This window comes from Trachurus trachurus (genome assembly GCF_905171665.1).
Source record: "Trachurus trachurus genome assembly, chromosome: 21".
NCBI classification, from domain to species: Eukaryota; Metazoa; Chordata; class Actinopteri; order Carangiformes; family Carangidae; genus Trachurus; species Trachurus trachurus.
This window is the reverse complement of record NC_139899.1, coordinates 14455213-14482596: the sequence shown is the minus strand read 5'-3', so window position 1 is coordinate 14482596 and position 27384 is coordinate 14455213. Positions and strand designations below refer to the sequence as shown.

At 42.9% G+C, this 27384-nt stretch overlaps 2 protein-coding genes across 2 annotated transcripts; both read left to right on the top strand.

The window, feature by feature from the left end:
• The first annotated feature begins 41 nt into the window (after positions 1-41).
• ehhadh (enoyl-CoA, hydratase/3-hydroxyacyl CoA dehydrogenase) lies at positions 42-11448 on the top strand. Its single transcript, XM_083997510.1, has 7 exons — positions 42-218; positions 2379-2482; positions 4102-4271; positions 4710-4821; positions 5330-5434; positions 8357-8698; positions 9034-11448. Exons 1-7 carry the CDS (start codon positions 145-147, stop codon positions 10287-10289), a joined length of 2163 nt encoding a protein of 720 aa, XP_083853636.1. The 5' UTR covers positions 42-144; the 3' UTR covers positions 10290-11448.
• Positions 11449-12259: 811 nt separating this feature from the next.
• LOC311005133 (UPF0524 protein C3orf70 homolog B-like) lies at positions 12260-25994 on the top strand. Its single transcript, XM_083997467.1, has 2 exons — positions 12260-12743; positions 23575-25994. The coding sequence occupies exons 1-2, from the start codon at positions 12560-12562 to the stop codon at positions 24276-24278; spliced, it is 888 nt and encodes a 295-aa protein (XP_083853593.1). The 5' UTR covers positions 12260-12559; the 3' UTR covers positions 24279-25994.
• Positions 25995-27384: the final 1390 nt, after the last annotated feature.

Genomic DNA, 27384 nt, shown 5'->3' with positions numbered 1-27384 from the left:
TCAGAGCAGAAGAAGTGAGAGTGAGAAAGTGTGGTAAAGGTGATGTGCTGGTCCTGCCAGTAGGCGTGAAGTTACAAAGTTCAGGTTCAGCCTGCACACCAACCAAAGAGAAGTGCGACAACTTTACACTTTTGCATCGACACCATGGCTCAATACGCTCGTGTTTCAGGGTCCGTGGGATTGATTACTCTGCAGAATCCGCCTGTCAACGCGCTCAGGTGAGAGTCACAGACAAGGCTACAGAGCTTTAAAAAAAAAAACCGTAAACACAGTGTTTATCTTGGGGGGGGGGGGGGGGGGGTATATCACTGACACTTCATATGTCGGAGGAAGAGACTTTATGTAACAGCTACATTTGTGCATAAAAAGGTGTACGCGAGATAACTGTGTGCAAAAAAGTGTAGGAATTGAAGCCAAGACAAACAAATAGTTTGCCAGAAGATGGCGTCAGTTTGTGTTTTACATGATGAATTGCATGTTATGGTATTAGCTACTGTAACAGTGCTGTCTTATTGAAATGTGGTGCATTGTTTTGAAAAGATAATCTGCCACTTGCTTACAAAGAAATATAGGGGAGACCAGGGATGGTTGTAACAATGGGATGGTTTAACCGCATCACTTTCACCAATAAGAGATAACATTAGAGTTATGTGATCAATATCATGTGTACCCACTCACTCCCTGACATTGCATGTGAATTTGCATGGCTGTGTCAATAAGTGCACAGTTTTACAGCCAAAAAACACTTTTTTAGGTCAAAAACTAATATTTTGGACCAAGCCTAAGTTTTGACTAGTATGGATACTGTTGAAGTTTGAATTAGGTAACTTGTATAAGATGAAAGAGCAGATTCTTAGGTAAAAAATGAGTCATTTCATCAATGTTTATTTTAAACCACCATGGTGGTACAGCTAGTCAAACAATGGCTGACATGGGTGGGGATGGTTGTTACACCTTTTACCTTTGTTGTTTTATTACTGTAAGTGTCATTAAGTGTCACCATCTTTCCTGGAATTGTATGATCTGCTTCTGACCTCCTGTTGAAGGTGTTCAGCATTCACTGGTATTATCAGATAATACCAGTGAATGCTGAACATGTATGAATGGAAACCTTCAACAGGAGGTCAGAGCTTTCTAATGTTAGGATCCACACCACTGTCACTGTTCTTCATTTAACCATCAGTGATGAGTTCTTGTTGTTCATACTGAACCATAGGAAGATGCTTTAGTGTTGGAACATGCACAATAAACTTACATAGATGCATGTTTTTTAAGTTTGGTCTCAGTTTTTAGTTTTTAATCTCAATGTTACAATTTACCCCAGGCTGTGTTACAACCTGAACCTACCCTGGTAGTGGGGTAGGTTGTAACAGTGGCACTCCTTGCATTTGACATCAAATAGTGAATTCTGTGATACTTTGTGAAGTTTAGGGCATTGCTAGTTGTAGAGGACAAATGAGGGTACTCTGTGTCAAAATTTGAGAGCCCTTCCATGAACACTCTGCAAGTTATGGGAGCTGAGACAAAAAGTGTTACAACCATCCCCGGTCCCCAAGTGTTGTAATACAGTGGTACTGAGGGGACTGTTGAGTTGAACTGTTTTCTATTTCTGATTGGACTACTACTACTGTTATTTTAACAGATTTTAATCCAATGTAGCCTGCTGTTGTTGTGGTTTTTCAGATTCTGTTCTTAAGTGTAGGCTAATTAGTGCTGTTTTGTTTTGTTTGGTGCACTGGAAGAAATTTTCCAACCCAGGTGGACAATAAAGATTTATTCTATTCTATTCTATTCTATTCTATTCTATTCTATTCTATCCTATTCTATTCTATTCTTTCACTTGAGTAAAGAATCTGAATCCTGCCTCCTTCTCTGACCTAAAATCAGCTTTATCCTATGAACAGTGGGGCTTTTGAGGACATCTCACACTCAGCTCCTCAGGCTCAGCTTTACTTGTCAGCACAAACCTTTAAAACCTTGCTCAAGGGCTCCTCAGCTGTGGTAATAAAAGACGGGCACTTTTCTGTCTCACTTTTATCCTGTCCACTTTTCTTTTTAGGCCACTGCTGATCCATTTTATATAAACATGTAATGTTTCTAAATAATGCATATCTAAGGGATTTAACAGATTTCATGATACAGTACACTATGTCATGGCTTTTATTTGCCATTTACAACAACTGTTCGTGGTGGCATTCAAGTGTGGAACCTTAGAAAATATAAGCAAAGGGAAAGAAAAATCACTGCAGCACGAAGGTCTGTCCCTTTACAGTTTAAACAGCAACAAAATTCAGTATGAAGAAGATTGCCAATGTAGTGAGTGTAAAACTAAACCTATGAATAATGTAAACCCTGTAAATGTGTTATATTTTGTACAGTGCTGCAGTGAGGCAAGGCATCGTTGACACAGTGAAGAGGGCACTCGGTGATCCAAAGGTGATGTCAGTGGTAATCTGTGGACAGAACGGGGTATTCTGTGGAGGTAAGGATGATTTTCTCTTACTTCCTGTTACATCACAATGCAGAAAGTCCAAATCTGCCATTTTTTGTTGATCAACACACCCTCTGCCAACTGCCTTGACTAACCTTCATAAGCAATAAAAATCATTTCAGTGCTATAACATGTAAAAACTAACGTGATTATACACACTTTTTAGTGCCAAAAATTGTGTTTTAATGCACTGCTTTCAATTAATAATCACCAAACTGTAATTGAAATGTTTAAATGTTTTAGACATTTTCTTTTGTCTTTGGTCCACGGTGACACATTGAGAATAAAAGCAGTTTTAATGGATTTTAAAGGGACAACGAGGAGTTTTGGAAAAGCGAAGCGTTTTCACACTACACTTATGAGCCTCCGCGCGCACCGTGAAATTCTTTGACCAGCGCAAGACGGACTCATGTCATCTCTGCCACCACTAATAATAACAAAATAACGATAGAGACAAAACGATATATTTATCGAAAATGGGCCCATTAACAAGTGTCGGTAGCGTAGATTCATCCACATTAACGTGAGACTTTTTTTTATAACCAAATAGAAACTCCTCGTTGTCCCTTTAATATTATACTTTATCATGTTATGATTTGTTTTATGCTAAAATGCAGAAAACTGTCATGGAGAGAGGAAGCAGAAATGAACAAGAGGGGATGTTAAAACAACTGTTAAAAGAAAATAGAGCTGGAGTTCATTAAAAACACGTCAGATTCACAGTGCCAAGTAAATAATTGCACAAAAACGCTCAGATTAATATTCCTCAATTGGTCATGTTTATTGAATAAGTACAAATTCAATTCTGTGTTATTAAATAAACATGAAGTGTTGAAAATTATAAAAGTGAATCTGCACACACTTTTTGTCCTAACTCACATTCATTCATGGAAAAGATTCGTGCACATCGTATGTATGCACACATATAGACCTGCTGTGACAAGATCCTGAGGCCCATTGTCATGTCACTCATCTCGTCATGTTGCAGCACAAAGTACACATCTCCTTAAACATCCCAGTTCTTTGGTGGCTTGTTAAGTCACCAGGCATTTCATCCACATGAACATGTTTGGGATGCTCTGGGTCTGTGTGTATGACAGCATGTTCCAAATCCTGCTCATATCCACCACATGCACAGCCACTGAAGAGGAGTGCTCCAAAATCCCATGAGCCACAATCAACAACCTGAACAACTGTGTGCAGGAGATTTTGAAAAATCTTTGAAAAAGTCTTGAATTACAGCTCATGAAAAATGGGAGCAAAAACAAAATTGTTGCATTTATATTTTTGCTAAGTGTGTTCATAAAGTGTCTCCAACAGTTGCATGAAGCTCAAGGTGCCATCTTCCAATGTCCCGTTTGGTCTTACATTTTTAAAACTAAACTGCGTCATCATATGAGACAAAGGAAGAAAGAAAATACTCACATGAAATCAAAGAATATCTAGTATTTTTGATCAACTGATTTGGTTAATTTATTATCAAGATAGTCAGCTCTAAAAGCAGCATTCTTTTTACACTAAAACGGTGTAATCTCCCATTCAGAGGGATGTGGAAGCAGATGCACCTCGCAGCATCACTGATAACATCACCAGTTTAATTTGTATAACAGGGGCCGACATCAGAGAGTTTGGGACGAGCATGTCCGGGCCTCCGCTGGTACCGATGATCCACGCCATCGAGGCTGCAAACAAACCGGTGGTGGCAGCCATAGAGGGAAGCGCTTTAGGCGGAGGCCTCGAGCTGGCACTTGGCTGTCATTATCGAGTCGCACACTCCAAAGTAAGTTCACACTTCAGACCGCCGCGTCTCTCCCTGTCAGTGTCTCTCTACTGTCGGTGTCAAGCTGCATCAGTGTCTGTTCAATGTTACAGAGTCACTGGAAACGTGAATTGCCGTATTTCATTATTCATTAATTCAGTCAATCTATATTAAGGACATGTCTCATGATTGGTCCATAGCAGGGGAAAAAATCCACAATAATTAGACATTGATATAATTTATTTCTTAAAGTGAGACCGGCGCATTTTTGTTTTAACATTAAAGAAAAAAAGACATTAACCAACACCTTTCCAGAGGTAGAAAAGACAGTGGTGGCTAATTCTGTCAGGTTCAAGAATATATTTTCCCACCCTTTTTAGCCATGAAATAATAGGTGTAATGTGCTTAGACACACTGTTCAGTCAGTGCGCTCCATTCATCCCACTTTCTGCCTTCCAGGCCAGACTGGGGCTTCCAGAGGTGAGTCTGGGTCTGCTGCCAGCTGCAGGGGGAAGCCAACGTCTGCCAAGGCTCATCGGGGTCCCAGCTGCTTTAGACCTCATCACCACAGGTAGCAATGACGGGTTAACCTTGTCTACTTTTAGAGACGGATTGTTGCCAGTTTAGGCTGTTTTTAGAGCAAAACAGCAGGAACAGGTCGAGAGTAAATCTTAAACAATCATGAAAAACAATAGTTTGCTTTCTCTTCATTTTATATACAAAACAAAGAGTTTTGGGACAAATGTGATTTACACTGTATGCACACAAGGGTGCAGCCATTGGTAGTTTAGTGTGATGGCCAGCAGGTGTCAGCATGTGTTTATGTTTCCCATCTTCACTGCCAGTGAAACCTCTTGAGTAGGTCTATGAAATTTTCTTCAATCACTACAAGAAAAGTTATTTTCTTAAATCACTTAATCACCATATTTCAACATTTTCCCTTATTTGATGAAGTTAACTAGGGAAATGTTTGTGTCAAAGTCATGAGACCACTCTTATGTTAATGCTTATCTAGTCATTTGAAATGTCACATGTCACTCACATGGACCCTCATTATCTCTCCTCCTCGTCTGCCACAGGCCGCCATGTCACTGCTGCCGAGGCGCTGCAGCTCGGAGTAGTGGATCAAGTTACTGAGCGCAGCTCTGTGGATGCAGCTGTAAAGCTCGCCCTGAGTGTTGCAGGTGAGGCACAAAAAAGAAAAAGAAAAACACATAAGAGCACAATGCACCCTCTGGTATAAAACTTGCTCTTCACTGCTTTGAAAAAACTGAAGAAAAAGAAAACCCTCACTCAGTAGAAAGAACAGAAATCCCTCCTCGAGCAGTTATTTTAGGCAAGTCCGACCTCAAGAAGTGTCGACATGTAGGTTGTAGAAGTCAAAGGAAGCAGAAAACACGGCAGGCAGATCCTCCACCACAGACGTCATAAATGTTTCATGGCTCTGTCAGATGTGCTCTGATGTCTTCACTGCTTTTGCTGTATTATTCAGAAGGGCGAAAAGGGACAAACTTTCCTAGAATATTAATAATGGGCCCTCGCCACACATTGAGGGGGATGAGGATTGCCCCGCGCTCGTAAATCAAACTCATTTACCCACTGAATGGAGCGCTAAAGTGTGCCACGTCCCTGCAGTTTACGACAAATGATTTCTCAGTCTGTGAAAAGCATCACTTCATTCAGATTCGCTACACTGTGATAACACTACGGACCACACTAGTAGGCTCAGCCTGAAATATAAATGGGAAACCAAACCCATTTGAAGACTGATTTTATTGTTAAACACTCCTTTTGATATGCGTTTGGTTTTCCCACTGTTTTCTTCAAAAAAGCCCTATTTAGATGCATTTTTTGCAGTTATTTTTTTTCCCACTGCATCTTTTGGAAACATGCATATTCGCTCGTCTTGAGTTAAAGATGAAAAGGATGACGTCATTTTCATATCTGCTTTCCCGTTTTTCCTGTCTTTGTGCTAAGCTAAGCTAATCCTGGTGCCCCGGCGTCGGGTTCATATTTAATATACAGATGTGAGAGTGATTTGCTCAGCAAGAAAGAGAATGAGTGCATTTCCCAAAATGTCAAACTAATCCTTTAAGCATTTAAGAATGTTGTTGTGAACCGGTGCACAAACCACCCACTCTGATGTGGTTTTGTGTTAACATTGTCCATGAGGTGCATGAGGGGAGGGTGTGTTTTGTTCAGCAGAGCCTCAGCAGAGCCTTTGATTCTCCTGCATGAAATGAAGATGATACGATGTTTTTGTGACTTCAGGTAGCGAGCTCCTGGCTCTGGAGATGTTTGCGGTCGGTTTTACTCTGCAATGAAGGTTCCTTTCCAGAGCAGTGAAATTAATATGAAACCTGTTATTTTGTGCATAATAATATCATGCCTTTCACAACGAGTGCAAAAATGTCAACACCAAGCCTCAAGGATTGCATGTAAAAAAAAAAAAAAAACAACAACAACCCAAAAAACATTTGGCAATCAAAAGATGATTACAGTCTTTCGCTTTTTAGAAATGCTTTTTTTTTAACACACTCACAACACTGCCAAAATGACTTTGAGTGGGTGAGAAAGTGAGTGTTGTTAGTAAGGCTAAGGCTTAGTGTGCGTCAGACAGAAAAGCCAACAGCACACAAGATAGGAGATTTGAGGAGATCGAATCAAAATCTGTGAAGATTTTTTTTACAGATACGCCAATCTCCAGTTGATTAGCGGAGGGGGGGGGGGGGGGGGGGCAATTAGCAGCGGGAGCAGAAAATGTTTCTGAATTTACAAATTAAATGTATACGATGCGTGGAGATGCACAGCTGATGAGTCAGTTAGCACAGAAAAGATTTGGCCTGTCACATCCATGGATGTAAACATGAGACGCTACAGCTCTAATACAGTATCACCTGGCAAATGGAAATATTTTTTAAATAAAAAAAGCAGTCTGTGCACTGAAATTGATGCACGTGTGGGCTCAAACACACACACATATTCCACACAAGCACAGATTCAAGTGTCTCGCTGGTGACAAGATTAACTTTTTTTACCCCAGTAGTCGCAACATCTGCCCGCTACATCTGTCAGGACAACCAGGCTTCCCACTCGCCGCACAGCAAATCCACAGCTCAACCATTTACAGATTAACTGCTGCAATAATGCCCTCCTAAAGTACATTGGATTCACATTGCACTGCCACACAGCATCTGACTGACATTTCACTCTGGACAGTGTCCATTTAACCGGCCTGAGGTGACCGCCACCTTTCGCTCCCCCTCTCTCGTATATCGATCGGGACAATTGTCTTCGATCGAGTAGTTTATTATTTGATGAAGTGGGTGTCATGAATCAGATGTGGCTGTTGTCTCTTTAAGCTTCACCATGGTGACCCACTTTCTGGCCCAGACCCATGGCTGAGTGTAACTCGGTGGAGCTGTGAAGGATTCTGACTACTGTCTCATGTAATCATTTCAGAGGCGACAGGAATGGGAATTAAGATGCTTTTAACAGGGTTTTAGTAGAGTGGCCTTCCTCTTCCCTCATTGTTCCTGAGCTGAAATGGTCACAGACGGGAAGTCTTTTGCTGTAAAGTTATTTTGGTGGCCCTAATATTAAATCTTCTCATGTAGTTTCACCTGGAAAATTGCTCCAGTATTGTACCACTGCTCACGGGCTCACAGAGAATCACAAGAAATTCAATTTCCCTCGCTTTATGCTCTCAAGAGTTGGAAATTTACCAACTTTGTCCCCCAGAACCAAATAGTTGTTTTTCATTTTGTTTGAGATTGGTCTTATTTAAGGTGAACGGTAATGGTGCAGTGTCAGGGTCCTCGCGATTAGTTTGGAAATTGTCTGTCAAATCACCCTGCTCTTAGAAGCTACTGGGGTATCTAGCGAATTGGTAATTATACTGAGACCGAACAGGCTGACCAGAAAGTGGAAAGAAGAGGTGTCATTGAAAACCCAGGGGATATTTCACTGTTTAAAAAAGTGAAATTATGTAGGTATACAGTCTGATTTGCTGTATAATTTTAACCCAGGACCAAAAGTGACAGAGCTTCAAGTTTTTAAAAAAGTTTTTCCCCTGGAGTATCTTTACTTCTATGTTTCTATTTCAGGAAAACCCCTGGATACCCGTCGTATAAGCACCTTCCCATGTCCGCACACCCCTGATATGGATGCTCTGTTTGAGGGGGCGATGCAGAAGGTGCAGCAAAGTGCCCGTGGAGCCATAGCACCGGTGGCTTGTGTCCAGGCGGTCCGAGCAGCTGCCACCCTGCCCTACGACGAGGGCATGGAGCGGGAGAAAGAGCTGATGGCCACTCTCTTCACCTCAGGCCAAGCCCGCGCCCTGCAGTACTGCTTCTTTGCTCAGAGAGCTGTCAGCAAGTGGAGCATGCCCAACGGAGCCCGCTGGGACTCGAGCAAGCCCAGGCCCGTGCATAAAGCAGCTGTCATCGGTAAGAGCTCTGGGCTTTTAATTTCTAGTTGTCTGAGCTTTCAATAAGCACATGCACGTTGACTCATCAAGCTATCTGTACGGCATCTTCACATTCACGTTGCCTATGGAAACTAAGCCCTCATGTACAGTTCAGCTGAGTTTAAATGGCTGAACTCTCTCTTCCCTGCAGGGAGGATTGGATGTATGACAATCTGGATATGTGAAGCTCAGCAGCTTGTCTATTAAAATTGCAAGCTTTGGAAAAACTTCATGCTGCCAGGCCAAGACTGCTTATAGCGTAGCATTGTTAATTTTGTCTGTAGTCACCATGTGATTTTTTTTTTGCCACCTAAGGTCTCGGCACCATGGGGAGAGGCATAACGGTGTCCCTGGCTCAGTCGGGGTTGTCCGTGGTTGCCGTGGAGACCCAGGAGAAGCAGCTCGTGGAGGCACAGCGGGCCGTGTTGGGGATGTTGGAGCGAGGGGCGAAGCGACGTGGCACGGCCGCCGCCAGACTCGGTAAAATCACCTACAGCAGCAACATTCAGGCCGCGGCAGATGTTGACCTGGTCATCGAGGCCGTGTTTGAGGACATGGCGCTGAAGGAGAAGGTCTTCCAGCAGCTGGCCGCCGTTTGCAAACCGGGCACTTTCCTGTGCACCAACACCTCGGCGCTGGACATCGACCACCTGGCCTCTCAAACACCCAACCCAGAGCTGGTGGTGGGGATGCACTTCTTTGCCCCGGCCCACGTGATGAAGCTGTTGGAGGTGGTGTACGGACCACGGTCCTCCCCTCAGGCCGTGGCCACCGCCATGCAGCTGGGAAAGAAGATGGGCAAAGTCAGTGTAGCTGTAGGAAACTGCCAGGGCTTCGTGGGGAACCGCATGCTGAAGCCGTACGTGGAGCAGGCCTTCTTCCTGTTGGAGGAGGGAGCCACGCCTGAGCTGGTGGACCGAGCGCTGGAGGAGTTTGGGTTTCCCATGGGCGTGTTCAGGATGTCAGACCTCTCTGGGCTCGATGTGGGATGGAGGGTCAGGAAGGGGTACGGGCTAGTGGAGTCTGGTGCAGCGTTGGGGCAGCAGTCTAGAGTCCGGCAAGGCCGCCGTTACAGCCCGCTGGGCGACTTGCTCTGCGAGAAAGGTCGGTTTGGTCAGAAAACCGGCCGGGGCTGGTACCAGTACGACAAACCCGGCGGTCGAGTAGCCAAGTCCGATCCTTGGCTCCACAGCTTCCTGGAGGAGTACCGAGCCCGGCACGGCCTGGCGGCACGCCGCATCGACCCCCAGGAGGTGCTCGAGCGCTGCCTCTACGTTCTGATCAACGAGGGCTTCCGCATCCTGGAGGATGGAATAGCTGCAGGACCCGAAGACATCGACATCATCTACGTGTTTGGCTACGGCTGGCCCAGACACCGCGGGGGCCCCATGTTCCACGCCGGCATGGTGGGGCTGCCGAGGGTCCTGGAGCGACTGGAGCGCTACCACCAGGCCCACCCGGACGTGCCCCACCTGCAGCCCTGCAGCCTGCTCCGGAGGCTGGTGGCCAGCGGCAGCCCGCCCGTCCACAGGTGGAGGGAAGTCATCAAGAAGCTCCACAGCCAGCTTTAAATGCTACACATTTCAGCTTTGATATCTTAAAGGGATAGTTCAACGTTTTGGAAAATTGGCCCGTTGCCATAATCCCTATAGTTTTAGGAGTAGGTTTGTTACCTTTAATTGTCGGTGCAAGCTATTTTTAGAACGGCGGAGCAGAGCCGCGAGCTGCTCAGAGCTACGCTACGGAAGCTCATGGGATTTCTTGGTTTCCCTCATCAAATTTCGTCTCGTAACGTTCCATTATTATCTCATAGCGTGGTGAATGTGCAGGTCACAACTTGTCCATGAGAGCGTTTTGGAGTTGTTGGATTGTGTATTTGATAAGTTTGATGAGGAAACCAAGAAATCCCATAAGCCTCCATAGGATAGCTCTGAGCAGCTCACGGCTCTGCTCCACCGTTCTAAAAATAGCTTGCACCGACAATTAAAGGTACCTACTCCTAAAACTATAGGGATTATGGCAATGGGCCAATTTGCCAAAATGTTGAACTATCCCTTTAACACACTGTGACGAACACAATGAAGTACACCTGCACTGTGTTTTTTACTCAAATCCTGGTGGTGTTATAGGAGTTGCTTTTGCTTCCTGTGATTAATAATCTTAATATCTATGAGCTCACACTGACTCAACAGTTTCAGGTTCATTGAGTTTTTGTTGACATGGTAACAAATATGTTGTTTCAACTTACAATGCCATACACTGATTGTATCCTTGTCTCTGATATTTTGGCCGCCTCATGTATGTGAACGAGGGTGGACAAAATACTAGAAACATTTTCTTTATACTTCAACTACTGCCAAAGTTATAATAACCCTTGAATAGCCTGTAAAAGAAATGAATATGGGAGATACAGTGATGTGAGTATCTTACTGAAGTCTGATCTGTAACAGATGTCTCTTAAGATCTCAATCAGCAGGTAATCAAGTTGTTTTTCCTCCTAACTTTAAAGAATCATTCCAGATTTTGCTTATACACGGGGTGATTTTTTTTTTACTGATTTTCCTACATTAGGGTTGTTTTCTTAATGATTAATTTATCATCTTTTTTATTTTCTTTACTGCATGTACCATGTAACATGTAATGATACGTCTGTCTAAATCTATCATCACTGCCTTAACAAATAAATGTCACACTTGAGTGTAAAGCAACTGCACTGATGAATGAATAGTAGCTGCTGTGTTATTCTTTTTTTTTAATTATTTCAAAGTCCAGTCCACCGCTGCGTTTCACTTGATTGGTTTGATGAGTGAGGGATTGATTTCTGGAAGAGCAAAGGGGAAATGTTGTTCCTGTGTGTGTGTGTGTGTGTGTGTGTGTGTGTGTGTGTGTGTGTGTGTGTGTGTGTGTGTGTGTGTGTGTGTGTGTGTGTGTGTGTGTGTGTGTGTGTGTGTGAGGTTTCTGTTTTCTGCTGACTCAGATGCAGCAGTGACAGAGAGGAGCCGCTGACACACACAGGATCCAACCGCTTTTTATATAAATCAATGGCTCATTCCCGAGGAAATCTCTCGCCCTGCAACGAGCAGATGTTCGAGTCGCCCCCTGGCGGCTGAAGGCTCCACACCGAGCAGCTGGATCACACTGTATGTACTCAAACACCCATGAGCGCTTCTGTTTTCCTTCTCATTTGAAATGTTTCATCACTTCAATAAAATTTCGGTGCCTGATTATTAATATTATGTGGAGGATTATGTATGTAATATAAATAGATAATTACATAGATGATACATTTGGAAATAATGAGAATATAAAGCTGATAATTAAATATGCTCGTGTTGGTAGGTTGGATGTGTTAATTTTCCGAACCAGACCGCTGTGTTTTGAAGTTTTTCCAGGCGCTGATGAAAGCCTGGGTGTGTGTTTGAAGTGCACAGGGCAGCTGTCTTTGTGTTTGTGGACTCCTCCCGTTGTGTGATGAAGTTCAGATGCGCGCCGTTGTTCCGTACGCGCGTCACCAGCGCGCAGAGGAGTTTTTTGCCGACGCGAGGGGAGGATGGATGTGTGGATCACGACCACGGGAGGCTGTTAATCTGACACTACACCTCGCCTCCTCGTATGAGCACTAACTAACCCAGCTGCTGCTGCTGCTGCTGCTCCCGTGGACGGACACACTCTTCCAGAACCGTCCGCCTTCCAGCGGCTGAAACACGCTTCCTGTGGGTTTACGTGGACCGTAACGAACCTCGGCTCAGTCCTCCACGGTTATGCTGTAGTTTTACACCTACGGGGCTGTGTGCGTTTTGTGCGTTTTTCTTTGTTTTTAAATAATCCAGGAAATGTTGGCATGGCCGCCTCGGGAGCACAGAAGTGTCCGAAGAGTGAGAAGTTGGACGAGGCGCAGGCTTTGGCCAGAAGCTGCGCGGGGAGACCAGACTTCCTGCCTTGTGATGGACTCTCCATCTGCGCTACGCACAGCCACGGGAAGTGCTTCAAGCTGCACTGGTGCTGCCACTTGGGCTGGTGTCACTGTAAGTTTGTTTTACGTGTTTTTTAATGGCTCCCTGCTGTACCAGAAATCTGTCTCACTGTCACTACAAAGGCAAAAAATACTCTGAACATTTGGAGATCAGGGGCACGGTGTGAATGCAGTAACATCAGCTCACTGTGAGACCACATATCGACTGAAGGGAGAGGAGAGTAGTACATTTGGACAAAGCCATTATAGAAGATATAATACGAGTCGTTATGAGAGGTTATGTAAAGGTTGACGGACTCCTCAGACACGATCAGAGGAATCATTTTTATTTAATTTTCCCATCAACTTCAAATACACATTTCAACAGCCTTTCTTGTAGATTCACTGCAACAATATCTGTCAAACTTCATCAGTTATATTTAGCCCAGCCTATTCTTAACCGCAGGCAAACCTTCAAAGACCCCCTCATATGAATAGATTATATGGTCTAAACAATGGAGGCTGAAAAGCTGAACATGGTTAAGGGACCTTCCAGCTCATGGTTCCTGTCTGTATCTGCTCTTGTTTTTAATGGCTGTACATGAAGTGTGGGGCTGTTATATATATTTTAATATTTAAATCAATACCTCCACTGTGCATATTGTAGGCTACATCTTAATGAAAGACAATGTCAAGAGTGAAAAACACAAATCATTGTATTTAAGCTGGGGTGGGATCAATTTTAGTAAATTAATTTATTTAAATGATAAGTAATGACGATTTGAATACTAACACCACTACTACTACTAACTATATATTGATTTTTGAAAGCTATTCTTGAGTCCTTTAGTTCACTTTATTTTGGACTCCAATCCTTCATGCACTGCTGGTTGTTGTCTGTCTTTCATATCTTTTTAAGACCACATCCTTCAAAAGAGTCTGCACGTCGTGCCTGACTGTGAGAGCACAGGTGTTTATTTTCCAGAACATCAAAAAAGTGCACACCCACACGCACGCTCCCGAGAAAAGAAAAAAAAAAACCTGTCAGCCTTCCTTTACTTCACCATTACTCAGAATGCTTCATGACGTGCATGTTGACCAAACACACTTGAATCATCACTTTCATTTCTGCTTTTGAAGTCTCATGATGCTGCCGGGTATTTTTCTAATTGTCCACTAACAAGTTAAGTACCGTACTGTCCAAGGCCTCGAGACCCAAGGGTCTCTTGTTCCCCTCTGTCAAGGACCTTCACTGTTGTAAGGAAAGGAAACCATAAAGAACACATCAGTCCTTTCTTTGTAATGATTACCATGGACAACTCTAGTTCATTCAAGCCCACAGGCTTCCTCTGTAAACACAGCTACAATACCAAATGTGTATTAATGCACAGCTGAAAATAGATCCCATTTTTTATTCCTCTATTGGCAACATTTATTGATGAAAATGAAAGATCCCAAAATGAATGGGCTCTGGAGGAAAGAGATGAACTTACGCTATACATACAGTATTTTTTCTTTTGGTCTTTTCGTGGCAGGAAGGAAAATGTGACATAATGCCAGTGTAGACCTTTTAAAGTACTTTTAGCCACAATCATTTCACATACTTAGACGATGTCAAGTAGTCAGACAAAATCAGTTGCCATTGTTTGGTCACAGGTCGAACCTAAAGTGATTTTAACTGAACTCTAGAGTCCTAATCGCATTTATATTGACTATTGAATTGCCTTTTCTGGTAAAGCACAGGGCTGCGGCTCCACTTGCGCTATTTCCATTTCTCTTTGAGAAGTGTCAGTGGCAATTTCAACACCCCTGTACCTCGGACATTTTCTCTCCACTTGAACCTCTCACGACCTGACACTTTGACACCGCCGCGGAATCCCAATAGCTGTGCTTGAACCTGACAGGATGTCCGTTTCTTCCTGCTGCCCTACGTCACCCCTCATCACTAGCTCTGGCCCTGAAAATCCTCAGATCAGTGTAAAAACACAATCACTATCCACTCTGCATCAGTCAGTTGGGGCTTATAGTGTGCAACTGCGAGAGTCACATTGTAATCTTTGCCATGTAATCATTGGATTTAGATGCCCGCCTCCGTTCAGAACGAGCCAAGTGATTTGAAACATCTAATGTGGCAGAAAAATGATGAATTCTGTCCAGTGTTTATTACGAGCCACATCCGGGATTTGTGAATCTCGGCAAAGTCTGCTCAGTGTTACATCATTTGTAAACATTTAGCCTTGCTCCTCCTCTCTCCTTTGAATAATTCATGGCTCTGACAGAAAAGGTGCTGTGCAACGAACATGGAGACCTTTGTACACATTATATAATTCAAGCTCGTTTTGCTATAGAAGAAAAAGCCAACCACGTCACAACGGAGCTTCTCGCCCTCATATCTCTTTCCACTGTAATTCATAGATCTCTGCATGCACCACAGTGGGAGTAAACCAGCTCAGACTGCTGAATCAGGCCCAACCAGGAAACCCACTGAGAAAAGTATACCGGTGTGCTTCTGCATGCGATGCCGACCTGCTCCGCTGCTCGGCTCACACCCTTCTTTTCCGACAGATGCATAATAACGCTGGACTCAAAACAGTGACATGTTGTTTTGCCCTTATCTCGTCCCGTTTTTCATTTCTGAATATGCCTATGACTGTCGCCTGGAGAATGAACTTGTTCTGAAGCTGATCATTGTGCATTCACCGCAGGAAGCCGTGCTAGACTGCCTTTTTAATTACATTTTTTAATAGGTTTCCAGGGAGACAAATGCAAAAGGTCATTGGGCTCAGCATTTAAATAGTCCAAAACAATTTATTTCTATTTTTCTACCTGTATGGGATAATTACCTTGACTTAAATGCCTGGCTCCTCCAGTTTCCCACATGCTGTTGCAAACTGTACAGTGTCATAATGTCACTTTCTGTGCTCTAGAGTTCACTAAATCATCTTTAGAGACAAAAACCCCCAAAAACAAACAAAAAAAACACGATGTTGTTGCTTTTCCTTCCAGCAATTACTACTTAGTTGTAGCTTTGTTGGGAAGTTTGGCAGAGAAAATGGGAAAAACTGGTATTGAATGTAGGAGGAGGCAATGTTCCCAGCTGGTGACAACATCAGTCCAAGCCTCTCATTAGTGGTAATTGGCTGTGTTTAGTGTCACTGCCAATATGTCATGTCTGATGAGAGTTTTTGCTCACAGCAGCACTGGAACCACCTGGTCTGAGAGTGTTTTTCTCTCTCCTTCTTTATCCCCCACTAACTGATTACAATTACCAGACAGCAGTGAATTACTCATTAAGAAAATCTAACAAAGTCTAATGACTCCTGAGCAGTCTTGTCAGTCTGTTCGTATTCTGTCAGCTCTCACTTCGTACGTTACAACTTGTACTTGTGTTGTAGATACAAGAAAGTGGGATCTGTCTGTCTGTCAGACTTCCTCTGCAGCCTCATCTGTCACACCATGCAGCTGGAGTTTGCAAATCTTTCCAAAGGGGAAATATCAGAGGTTTATTGGATTGAAAGCTCTGACCTTTATTGATCGATTTGGGGACCAGCTGAAAATTTACTGCAGCGGTGAATCATGAAAAGATTCACCTATTATTAAAGGATCAATATATAGTCAGCACAGGCCTGAGGGAATGTTTTTTGATCGATTGTTCGTGTTTGTGAACCACAGTGTTTCGACCAATTTAACTGCTGGGTGTCAGTGATGGAAGCAGAGCAGAGCAGCGCCAAAACAAACGTTCAACAAGTTTGCTGCTATATTTTACAGGATAAGTCTGGATTTTTTTTTTCAAGTCTCTACAATGCAGCACCATATTTCCTGTGTGCTCGCAGCTGAGCAAGGAAGTACAGTCCCAGAAACAGAGAATGAGGAATTAGGTTGTAAAAAAAAAAAAAGAGAGAGAGAGAGAGAGAGACTTTAACTTTGTAATAAACTCATTTGATTTTGCTAACTCAGGTGCTGTAGCCTCATATTAACTCTGAGCTGAACTTTATTTGCACAGAACAAGGTCAATGGATGAGAACTATCATGCAATTAGTTCAAATGAAACCCGCGTTGCCTAATTGTTGTTGTATTTGCTCATGAAAAGCCGGCTGTGGACTTTGTTGCCTAGGTAATTCACTTTCAAAAGGTAGTGAACAGAGTCGCCTTTTATCCACTGTTCCTACACAGATGTTACATCTGTGATGGTTTGCTGTCATAATTATACATTTGGAGCAGCTCGCTAGCTTCCTCCGTTACTCATTAACAAAAAGACTGACAATTTTCTCTGAAGACATTTTGACATGTCACAGGAGGAAAAGCACATGTGTTAAAGATAAAAAATAGTGATGGCTGAATTCTTTTCAGCTTCTTCCATGTCAAGGTGTTACTTGTAACGTGTTTTCCCTATGACAAATCAAAAATGGGCATTATCTGTTTATCAGAATGAATAGTGACGTTTGAATTTGGTGGTATGATATTACAGAATTGACTTAACAGGTTCTTTTCTACTGGATGTGTCCTTACATCCAGTATTGGCAGAAGAATGATTACAGTGACCATCAACTCTTGAAAAATACATATATAGTCATATTAGTAGTGTGTAAAGATAGATTTTCTTTCCTCTAAAGTTGGCATACTATATGTTTTTTTTTTTTTTTTTTACAACTTTAGCATTTAACCTTAAAAGCAAAAAAATGGAAAAGAAAAAACAATCTGACATTTAGTACCTTTGAGGCCTTTACAGGGGTTGAAGCTAAATGTTAACAATGGAGAAACAGGCCAGAGCGCTGCATTTTTTCATTATGGTGACAGACTAAATGCTGGTTTTCACATGGGCTGTAGGTTAGGAACAGCCTCTGCCTCTGGAGGCATCAAACAGGAAACAGGAAAAGGAGTTTCTCCTGACGCTGGGTCAGACCATCCCCTCTGCTGAAACCTGAAACTTATGTTGTTGCCTCAGCTCCAGCCCCTTTGTTGGACAGATTTAAACACAAAGAGCAGCGGATGTGTGAGCAGACAGTTTCCACCGGCCAAATGGGTAGAGCAGCTGCTATGAAGAATGATAACAATCTGCTAAGATCATTTATTTTGTTCACTCAGCTTTGCCAACATGCTGCTTTGAGCTGATTTACTGCGTTTAGACTATCAGACTGCACATAAAGACTGCTGGTTCTGGCTCAAACATATAAAAAAAAAAATCAAACCGAGGGGGCTGTTAATGACTCAGTCCCCACTGAGGCTTTGATATAAGCCGATATTAAAATGCCATAATCTGTGAGAGACAGTCATGCTCATTCATCTTGACTACGTGTTGAGTTTGTCAACAAGAAACCTCAGTTTCTCAATATTTTCTTTCCAGCTGCAGTCTGAAGGATGAGGGCAGAGCTGAGATTTGGACAGAGTGATGTTGAAGAGAGTGAGAGACGGTAGATGGGCTACATGCTGCATTATTCAGATCTATCAGACTATCTCCAGTATAAAACCAGAGTGTGCAGTTGTCGGCCAGCCACGGGCCCAGGAGAGAGCAGAGGAGGCTGTGGGAGATGGAGGGGGTTGGTTGCAGAGGGGTTGGAGCTCCTCACTCCTCCTCCACTGTACTCGTCCTCTAGAGAGCAATCTGTAACTTCATAGGGATGAGCTGCCTGTTTTCTTTCTTTCTCATTAACCTCCTGCACTGTTGTTTTTCACCATAAATGTGTTAAAAACATCTTTTGGCTGTCCTCTATCTCCCTATTCAAACTGTTTAATTATTCTTACACTGAAATAATTATTCCCCAGTTTCCCTAATATCTCTATCTGATATATTTTTTATTAAATCTTCCCCTCTCGCGATACGTGATACCTCTTCATTTCCACATTCAAAGTTTGTTCCCTAATTCTAAAGTATGGGAGAGAGGGTCACCTCCACGGCTTTTAACTGCAGAAGTCATGCATTCATAATTAGGTTTTTGCCGTGAAGAGCTGTTATTTTCTTTTTGATGTGTCCAGTGGATTAATTTACATTGCCTGTAGTTAGTGATCTCTCACATCCCTCAGTGAACCCATGGCTTTTAGTGGCATTTCATGTTAACGCAGTTAAAGGAGGGAAGTAAGGAAAAAGGTGGGAGTCTTTTGCCTGACTCAAAGTGCAACATGTCCTGTGGCTGCGTATTATTCTGCTCTATCGAGGCTGCAGTCAGAGGAAAACATGTTGTATGTGATCCCTCTTGATTCGTCTCAGTATGTTTGTGGATGTAATGTGGTGGGTCTGCTCTTGATGTTTAATTCTGTGGCACTGACTCAAAACCCTGACATTTACTGTGGATGCTTCAGGTGGCTGATTTTGTTTTTTCGTTAATGTCAATCATCAATGTAACATGGCTTGAAATCTCTTGTGACATCATGTTGTCTTTGATTATCTCAAGGAAAAAGAAATGCATTGCAGAAGAACAAAAAGACGTTTGGCACATCACCAGTTAGCTGCCTTTTTCTTCTTGTTTTTTAGTCCTCACAATTAGGGGATAATCTAGTGATGTTCTTTCTTTCTTTTTTTTTCTCATTGGCATCAAATCCCATCAAAAACTGTTTTGTCTGTGTTGACAAAACCAGATATGGATTAATATTCCCATACCCATTTTGTATGGTCTGAGTGGAAGGTGTGTGTGTGTAATAATCACCAGAGTAACAATCCACAGCTGGAAACACTCCCCACTAAAACACAGTACTACTTATCCTGTGTGAGTAGCATTGCGTGCAAGTGCTCAGCTGTTGTAGTTACTTGTGTAGCCTTTTATTTTCCTCTGGGAGTGGGAGGAGTAATAGTCTTGGGGCTTCATTGCAACTAGACATTACTTGGACTATAGTCTACTACAGTACAGTATATAGGGGATATATCCATAAAAAGGAAATACGTAATGGTTACCCTAATACCCAAAACTAGCAATGTGGGAAATTCTGTTTTTTTTTTTTTAGGACATATTGTCAGTATGGAAACACATACACACACTCACACACAGGGCAAAGTCAGAGGCCGCCTTACAACTGACATTGTCATGCGACAGCTTCAGCACTGGGCAACACAGGGCCAGAGTACAACTGAATATCAATAAAGCTGCACAGACAGTGTCCACTGGCTGTCAGTTACTGTTAGTGAACAGTCAGGACAGTGTATAGCAACATGGTAGTCACACTTCTGCATTAGCTTGTTTGTCCTGCTTCTTCTGAGATTTTCGTCTCAGGCCTTTCATGTTGTACGTTGCTGTTCTTGTTGATACATAAGCAGGATTGGACATTTGCAGCAACCAAAGTTTTGCCACAGGAATTTCAAATTAATGGTCCCATGGAGAGCTTCTTGTAAAAAATAAAATAGTCATGAGTTCAGTGATATTCACCCAAATGCCTTACCCTGGAGGTCTGATGTCTAAACATATCTGATGTATTTCCTGTGTTATAGAACATCTGCAAGGACAGTTTTAATGTATTTTAAATCCTGCATCATTTACATCCATGTTTTCCCTTCTTCCCGTCTTCTTCTTTGCCTTTGTCGGCGCACTGCTGCAGTTCTTTGTGTGTTATAGCCCCCAGCTGTTGATCAGAGGAGTAGTGTAAAACTGCTGGCAAGTATGTAAATCATATCACCCACATGCTTGTGCATCAGCACAATACAAAACAAAACAGGGACGTGGTTGTAAAATATGTAAAAATGCAATAAAGATAGTATTTCTACAGGAGAGTTTGAAGACTCAGAGGATCTTAGCAGATGCAGACCAAGTCATGAAAAAACAGAAAGTTGTGTTCGGCTTTATATTCTGCTCTCTTGGTATTTGAATAGACTAAGTGAGATTAATCTCCCACATAACACTGTGACCTCTGGGGGCCCAGAGATACAGTGATATTTCTAAATAAGATTAATTCTGAATTCTGCAGACGCCTTAAAAAATCCACAGACAGCCTGCGCTCCTTCTGCAGGAGCTGTTGAGGACACCCAGCGTTAGCTCCATATGCCTGTCTGGTTTGTTGTTTGCCTATGCGTCCGTCTCTCCCTTAGAATTGCTCTTGGTATTTTAAACTCCAGATGGATGAATGCAATTAGATATAATATGCTAAAAACGAAATGTCAACACATTGCCCTCTACAGCTTTAGCACTCGTTTGTTGCCACTATCTTGTCCGCCTGAATGGGCTCGTCTCTGTCTGAGCATGGACCATTGAGTTTCTCTCATTAAACAGAGGACGGTTCCTAGTCCCTCTTTTGTCTGTATCAACGTTTATGCCTGTATTTTGTGTTGTTTAGAAAGTAGACGGACGTCGAGCTTCCGTTACAGCTCCCTTTAATCTCCTCATGTTGGTGGATAGTACATACAGCTTCAGTGACAATATGGATGCATGAATTTTTCTGTCACTTATTTGGTTGAAATAAACGTTTATTTTATGCTGGAGAGAAAAAGAAATGTTTCATCAGCATTACAAACTCCCTTTGTCCTTTCAGCAATGCAAAACAGAGCCACTTCTCTGTGAAGTAGTTTGATGTTTTCACTGTAACCTGGGAAAAGGGTTTGATTGAATGGGTCCCCCAGCTGCTGAAACAAAAGACAAGGACACGGAGTGAGAGGAAGTGATGCGTAGGCCTGTCATCTTCTGTAGTTTCTCTCTCTCCGGGGAGCCAGCTAAACACACATCTGAGCTGCACTTTTGAGGAGCAGCACGGCTCAAAGTCGGAGGCAGTGGGCTGCAAACAATGAGTAACATTTGGGAGCAGTAGTTTTTTGCACACACACACACACACCGGTGCACAAGTCTCCAAAATGGGAGACACAATCATGAAAGGCGTTGTTAATTTTTTGTGAATATGGGCTTTCTATTCATGTGACACTGTACAGTACAGTACTAATCCATTATGTGACTAATCCAGATGTAAATCGGCCCCACGTCCTGATTCCTGAGCGGTGAACGTGGTTGTGTGGCCTTAATTCTAGGTGCAGTTTCATCATTTCTCATTTGGGTCTTGCATCAGGTTTGAAGGGTTAGAAGTGACTGCTGTCCTCAAATTTAAACTAGGCTTCACTCTGGCAGCAGCAGCTCAGCTCTTCCTCAGATGGCGAGAAAGGTATTTTTTTGCCTTTGGCAGCATAAAACACTGTGATGTGGAAAATGGAGAAATAATTTATTATAGACACACTATATGCTCACAGTCAGCTGCTTGGCCTCTTCCAAAATGTCTCCTTGGCTGAGAGTGACTTGAATATTGTCATGATAATTATTATTATCATTATACAGCTCTGGTATGCTGCTGCTATGTTGCTCTGCCAATTACTACTACGTAAGCGTGGCTATGGGTTCACATTTGAAATATACTGTGAATGTTTACACAAAGACAAAGGAGAAGAAATATAATATATACTAATATTACTTGTATGTTCTTCTATTCTTTCTTATAGGTTATAGTAAATGTAGGATGCAATTAATTTACAGTATGTACATACAGTTAATCGATTAAAATAAAAAAGGCAATTTTACAGATAGCCTAAATAATAACACATCATACTTGTTAATTAATCGCATGCCTTAAAGCAGATATCAGTGGAATGTTTTTGTTAATATAAGTCCTAAATAGTCCTATTTTCCGTCAGCAATCACTTACATGAAGTATTTCAGCCTAAACACGAGTCTCTCCGTCACTCTGCTCTGCTGTAACCCGAGGAGAAAATTTTCCTTGTGGGATACAAGTGTTATCCAATGAGGAGAGAGAACGGCATGAAGGGCTGTGTGTGCAGCCAAGGGATGCGCGTGAATGTGGTGACGTAGCACGAGGACCAATTGATGCCTGACAAGGGCGGGGGCTGCTAACTCATGGTGCGTTCAAAGAAACTCGTACTTTGTGTTTTTCCTTCCTGTGAAGTCATACCAGTTCGATCTGGTACGAGTTCACGGGTCGGAAGTTACGAGTGGCCGTTATAGGGAACTTTCACAGACAACAGGATGGTAAAAACACGAGCTACGGGTTACCTGGAACGCTACCAAGTCGTAGTTGTGACTTGAAGCTGTAACTTACGGTTTCAAAAGCCTGCCTTGAACGCAGCATTAGCCGAAACGGCCGTGAAGCTGATATCTGCTTTAACGCGTTAGCTTTGACAGCCCTAGTGTTTCTATTTAAATGAATCACAGTTTTCAGAGTGCATACGTACTATGCTGCTGCTCAAATTCTTGCTAAATTTAATTATTTTCTAAATATTTCCATTCGTTGCCATATTTACTATTTTTATTAATTTATTCATTTTGTATGAAGTGCAAAATCGCATCCTTGAATTGTAATGGATTAACTGTAGGTACATAAATTGCATCCATACTATAATAAGAGAGGAAAATAAAGGTAATTTGAGTCTATATAATTTTTAGTATTTAGCCCTAATTTTTTCTTTTAGCAGATACAACCTGTAAACGTGATACTTAATGTTTTATCACCTTTAATGATATGAGAAACATGCTAGAAAGCAGTTGCATAATAAACACCTCAGTAGACAAAGCAGAATTAGCCTTCATTGCAAATCCAGCCAATATTCTCCTTAACCCTGTGTTGGTCTCCACCGGCTCTTAGCTGCTAAATGCTGCACTATGTTCACAAGCTGGTCTCTATCTTTGTCTGTCAGCTGTCAGCTGTCCGCTGCTGAGCAGGTGGTGTACAGTGGATTTGAATGGATCAATAGTGGATCAATACGCTGAGAGATGCTCAAATGCTCTTTAGTGCTGCCACTGCAGCTATGTGTCTTTTTGTGCTTTAGTCACTGTAAGCAACAACTTCCGCTGTTTAATCCACTTTCAGTATAACAGTACTGAATATAGCAGCTTTAATACAAAGAACCTGTGATTTTCTGCAGCCTGGACCTTAGTAGAAGTAACATCTAAACATGATTTCCTGTGCTTTTTTCTCCCTTCCTCCTTTAGGTAAATATGTTTACCAACCCATGACCAATGTGTGCCTGTTGCCGAGCACAACCGTGCCGCCTGTAGGCTCAGAGTACAGCAACACCATCGACCTGTCCGTGTCTCTGGCTGAGCGCTTCCTGAAGCTGGCGCCCTGCTTCCGCTCCCCGCCTCACCTGGAGTCGCCTAAATACTGCGTCATCGCGGACCTGTTTGTGGACGACTACATCGTCAAGCGCATCAGCGGGAAGATGTGCTACGTGCAGCGCCCCCTGCCGCCCTTGCCGGAACCGCCTCGTCCTTCCACCCCTTCCCCACCGCCCACTCCGGCTACACCACAGTTGCCCCAGAATCCTGCTGCTCAGCCCCGGCAAGCGGTCAAGCCCTCGCTGCCGCCGGCCCAGCACAAACCCTCACCTGCTCCTGCACAGCCGGCCCAGCAGGTGTACAGTGAACACAAACACCCCTCCCCGGTGGATAAGGTAAAAGGCCCCAAAATGGACCACTGCTCCTCTCCGTCGAGCTCCGAGGACTCCGGCATCAACGCGCTGGGTCTGCACTACCTGGAGTCCTGCGAGGAGGAGAGCGAGGAAGAGGAGGACGACGAGTTGAGCACAGATGGAAACTCCAGCCCCGGCAGCCTCTGGGATCAAGACGAGTGCTCTGTGCTTTCTCCCTCCAAGTCCATGATAGAGATCATAGAAAAGATCGAAACAACTGTGTAACTGTCATGACGTGGACGTGGACGTGGACACCAGCTGAGAGGGAGAGTCACATTAATTAGAGTCCACAGTCGAGGATTTATTACACTTGGACCAGTAGAAGACAAACCCTCCTCCTTAATGCCTCAGCAGAGCTTTACCGGGTTTGTCTGGAGTTGAATTGTGTTTTCCTGCAGGCAGGCAGAGGACTGTTACATCTGCACCTGCACACAGCCTCTCCTCTGTCCACATCCCCTGCATGGAGTGAATTTCTAGAACTTACTTACTACAATAAAGGAGAAAAAGGAAGCACAAGAATATCAAGCACATGCACATTGGACCAAATAGACCCCTTGTACATGGCGATTATACCGTTAGAAACCTGAAAATACAAAAGAACATAAAGTGGGTGCACTTCCCTGTGAGGGGAAAGTAGAGAAAAGTGAGGCATTTTTCTGAAACATCTCTGGAAATTACTGAAGTTAAAGGTGGTATATGTAGTTTTCATGATGATAATAATAAGCAGTTAGGTAATTGTTAGTGTTCTGGCAGTCAGACTTTATTCTGATTCAACATTCAAGTGGCAGATAAGTGTGCCATTTCTTCTTCTCTGGTCAGTGGTGCCACCCACACGTTAGTGATTCTGTCACTTCAGTATAATAACCACAAGGCCAGCTACCTCTTAAGGGCCTAAATCACATCAGCCTTTTAACCCATTAATTACAAAGCTCCGAGCCGCTGGCTGGGACAACCCTGCTTTTATCAAGTTGTGGATAAAATTTTAAAAAAAGAACGAAAAAAAAACATCAGCTCACAGTTTGTCTGCACTTTACTGGCACCGACACAAGCAGTAGTTAGGTAGGTGAGTATTTGACAATCAAAGATCACACAGTAGAAGCACATTCCCTGCCAGTGAGGACCACAGATCCTCGTGTACCTTCTAAAACCATTTAGCAGACATTAACGCGTCACTCTGACCGGCTTTTTCTGCTCAAGCTGAACTGAGCTGCAGTGCCGTTCAAGGTTAAATGGGGCGTTAAGCAAAACATGACTTATATTGACCTCTCCAGCGGCCAAGAAATTAAATAGCATTGACGCATCTCTGGCACAGCTACAGTGACATCAGCAGGAGTCACGCTGTCACAGCAGAGAGACACCAGTAGTGACGAGGGAATATATCTACTACATTTAAACTTATGAATTAATAAAACTGCATCGTTATTTGCTTTCGGGGCTTGAGAGTGAAGTGTGCTGTGATGCCGACTAAAAAAAAGGAGGAGTCTGGGTTTGACTTCATGTCACAGCTGCTTTGTGCTACAGGGCAGGAAAACTCACTTGATGCACCTTTAAAAGAAGATAACAGTAGGTATGGAGTAGGATGGTGAATAGGTGTTTTGATGTTGTGATGGACATAATATTATAGGAAATACACTCAGATATGAAATTAGTGCGACAGCCCATTATTAGTCAGTTAGTAAAATGAAACTGGGCTGTTCTTTTTGTTTGTTTTTTGTTTTCAATGTTTAAAGAATTATATATTTCCTGGAGAGTCAGCAAAACATCACTCAAGTGTTCACAGATATGTATTGCTACAATGCTACAAGCACTAGAATAAAAAAAACATAATTTTTGCATGATTGCATTGATTTGAGTCCTCCCCGTCAAAAATCATTTTAACAAATTTATGTTGCAATGTGTTCAAAGAGCACAAATCCTGTATCTGTTCTAATTTGAATAGTGTTTTTTTTTTTTATTATTCAGGGACAGCCCTTAGCATTACACCGAACACAGTCCCTGTTAATGCAGTTTAAAACCTGTTTTGTTCTTATTATTGTTATATTATTTTCATATGAATAAATCTCAATGAAACTCACTCTTGTTTTCTGCCTCGGTTTGAAATGCGTGGACATTTTCCTGCACGAAGAGAGTTGAAATCTTGCATTCAGACTTCCTCCTCCTGACACAGATGACTAATACTCTCCTGAGTTTGAGTGGAAAGGTAAGGCAGAGTGAGAAATACACCAAAAATTGAGTCATTACTTTAGCTGTGGTTGTTTGTCTCCCCTGAAACAGTGTGCTTTGTTTTTCATTTTTCCTGTCTCTCGCTCCCTCCTTTGTAACCTCTACTCACTTGTGCTGCACTGGCATAGAGAAATGACGTCAAAGTGAGCAGCTATAGGGCTGGAGAGTATTAAAATATTACCTGTGTCAATACTCAAGAAAGACATTACATAAGAAAATATAAGTTAGAGCCAGACCTCTCCACCTTCGACCCTTGTGTTTCCTCTTATTGATCCACACCATCAGCTGAGGCAGAGTCCTTGTGTCCTCTGGGTCTCTGTCCCAGACAGTCTTCTCCACAGATTGTCTCGCAGCTGACTCTATAAGAGACCATGCAAGTGCCTTTCTCACCTTGACTTCAAACCTAAATTGATTTCTCCACGCTTCCCTTTTCCCCGCATTGTGTATATTGATTCTTTGTACTCAGCTAGTGCGAAGAGAAAACCAAGGCCGGGATAAAATGCTAATCAGTTTATATAAATGTACATCACCTATCTGCTTGGTGATGAGGAGGAGGAGGAGGAGTGAGCAGCTGAGTGCTCGAAGAGAAGAGAAGAGAAGAGAAGAGAAGAGAAGAGAAGAGAAGAGAAGAGAAGAGAAGAGAAGAGAAAATGTGTGAGTGCTACGACAGGCGCAGGAGAGGAAGCGCAATTAAAAGGATGATGATGCAAGCACATGTAAAGTCCTTAGATGGACGGTGTGTGAGCAGGAGTGTGTGAGTAGGAGTGTGGTCAGACACACACATGGTTGCATGTGCTCCAATATTTTTTAAATTCTTTTTTTTTTTCTTTTTTTAAAGCCAGCGACAGATTTCACAAAGAGATAGATCACCATTACTCCTAATCCCTGGCAGCAAAGTCATTCAAGTGCAGGCACACTGGGTAGTGCAGAGCTCACAAACACACATTCACACAAGAAAGGTACACCAAATCAAAAAGCGCCCTTGCTCAAGGACTGCTTCACAAGCAGGGCTGGCACTGTGCAGTTACACAAACTGCAGAGGGATGTTGTCAGAGTGACTTTTTTTTCTTCTGATGTGTATACACACATGTTGCCCCTCTGTGGTGGT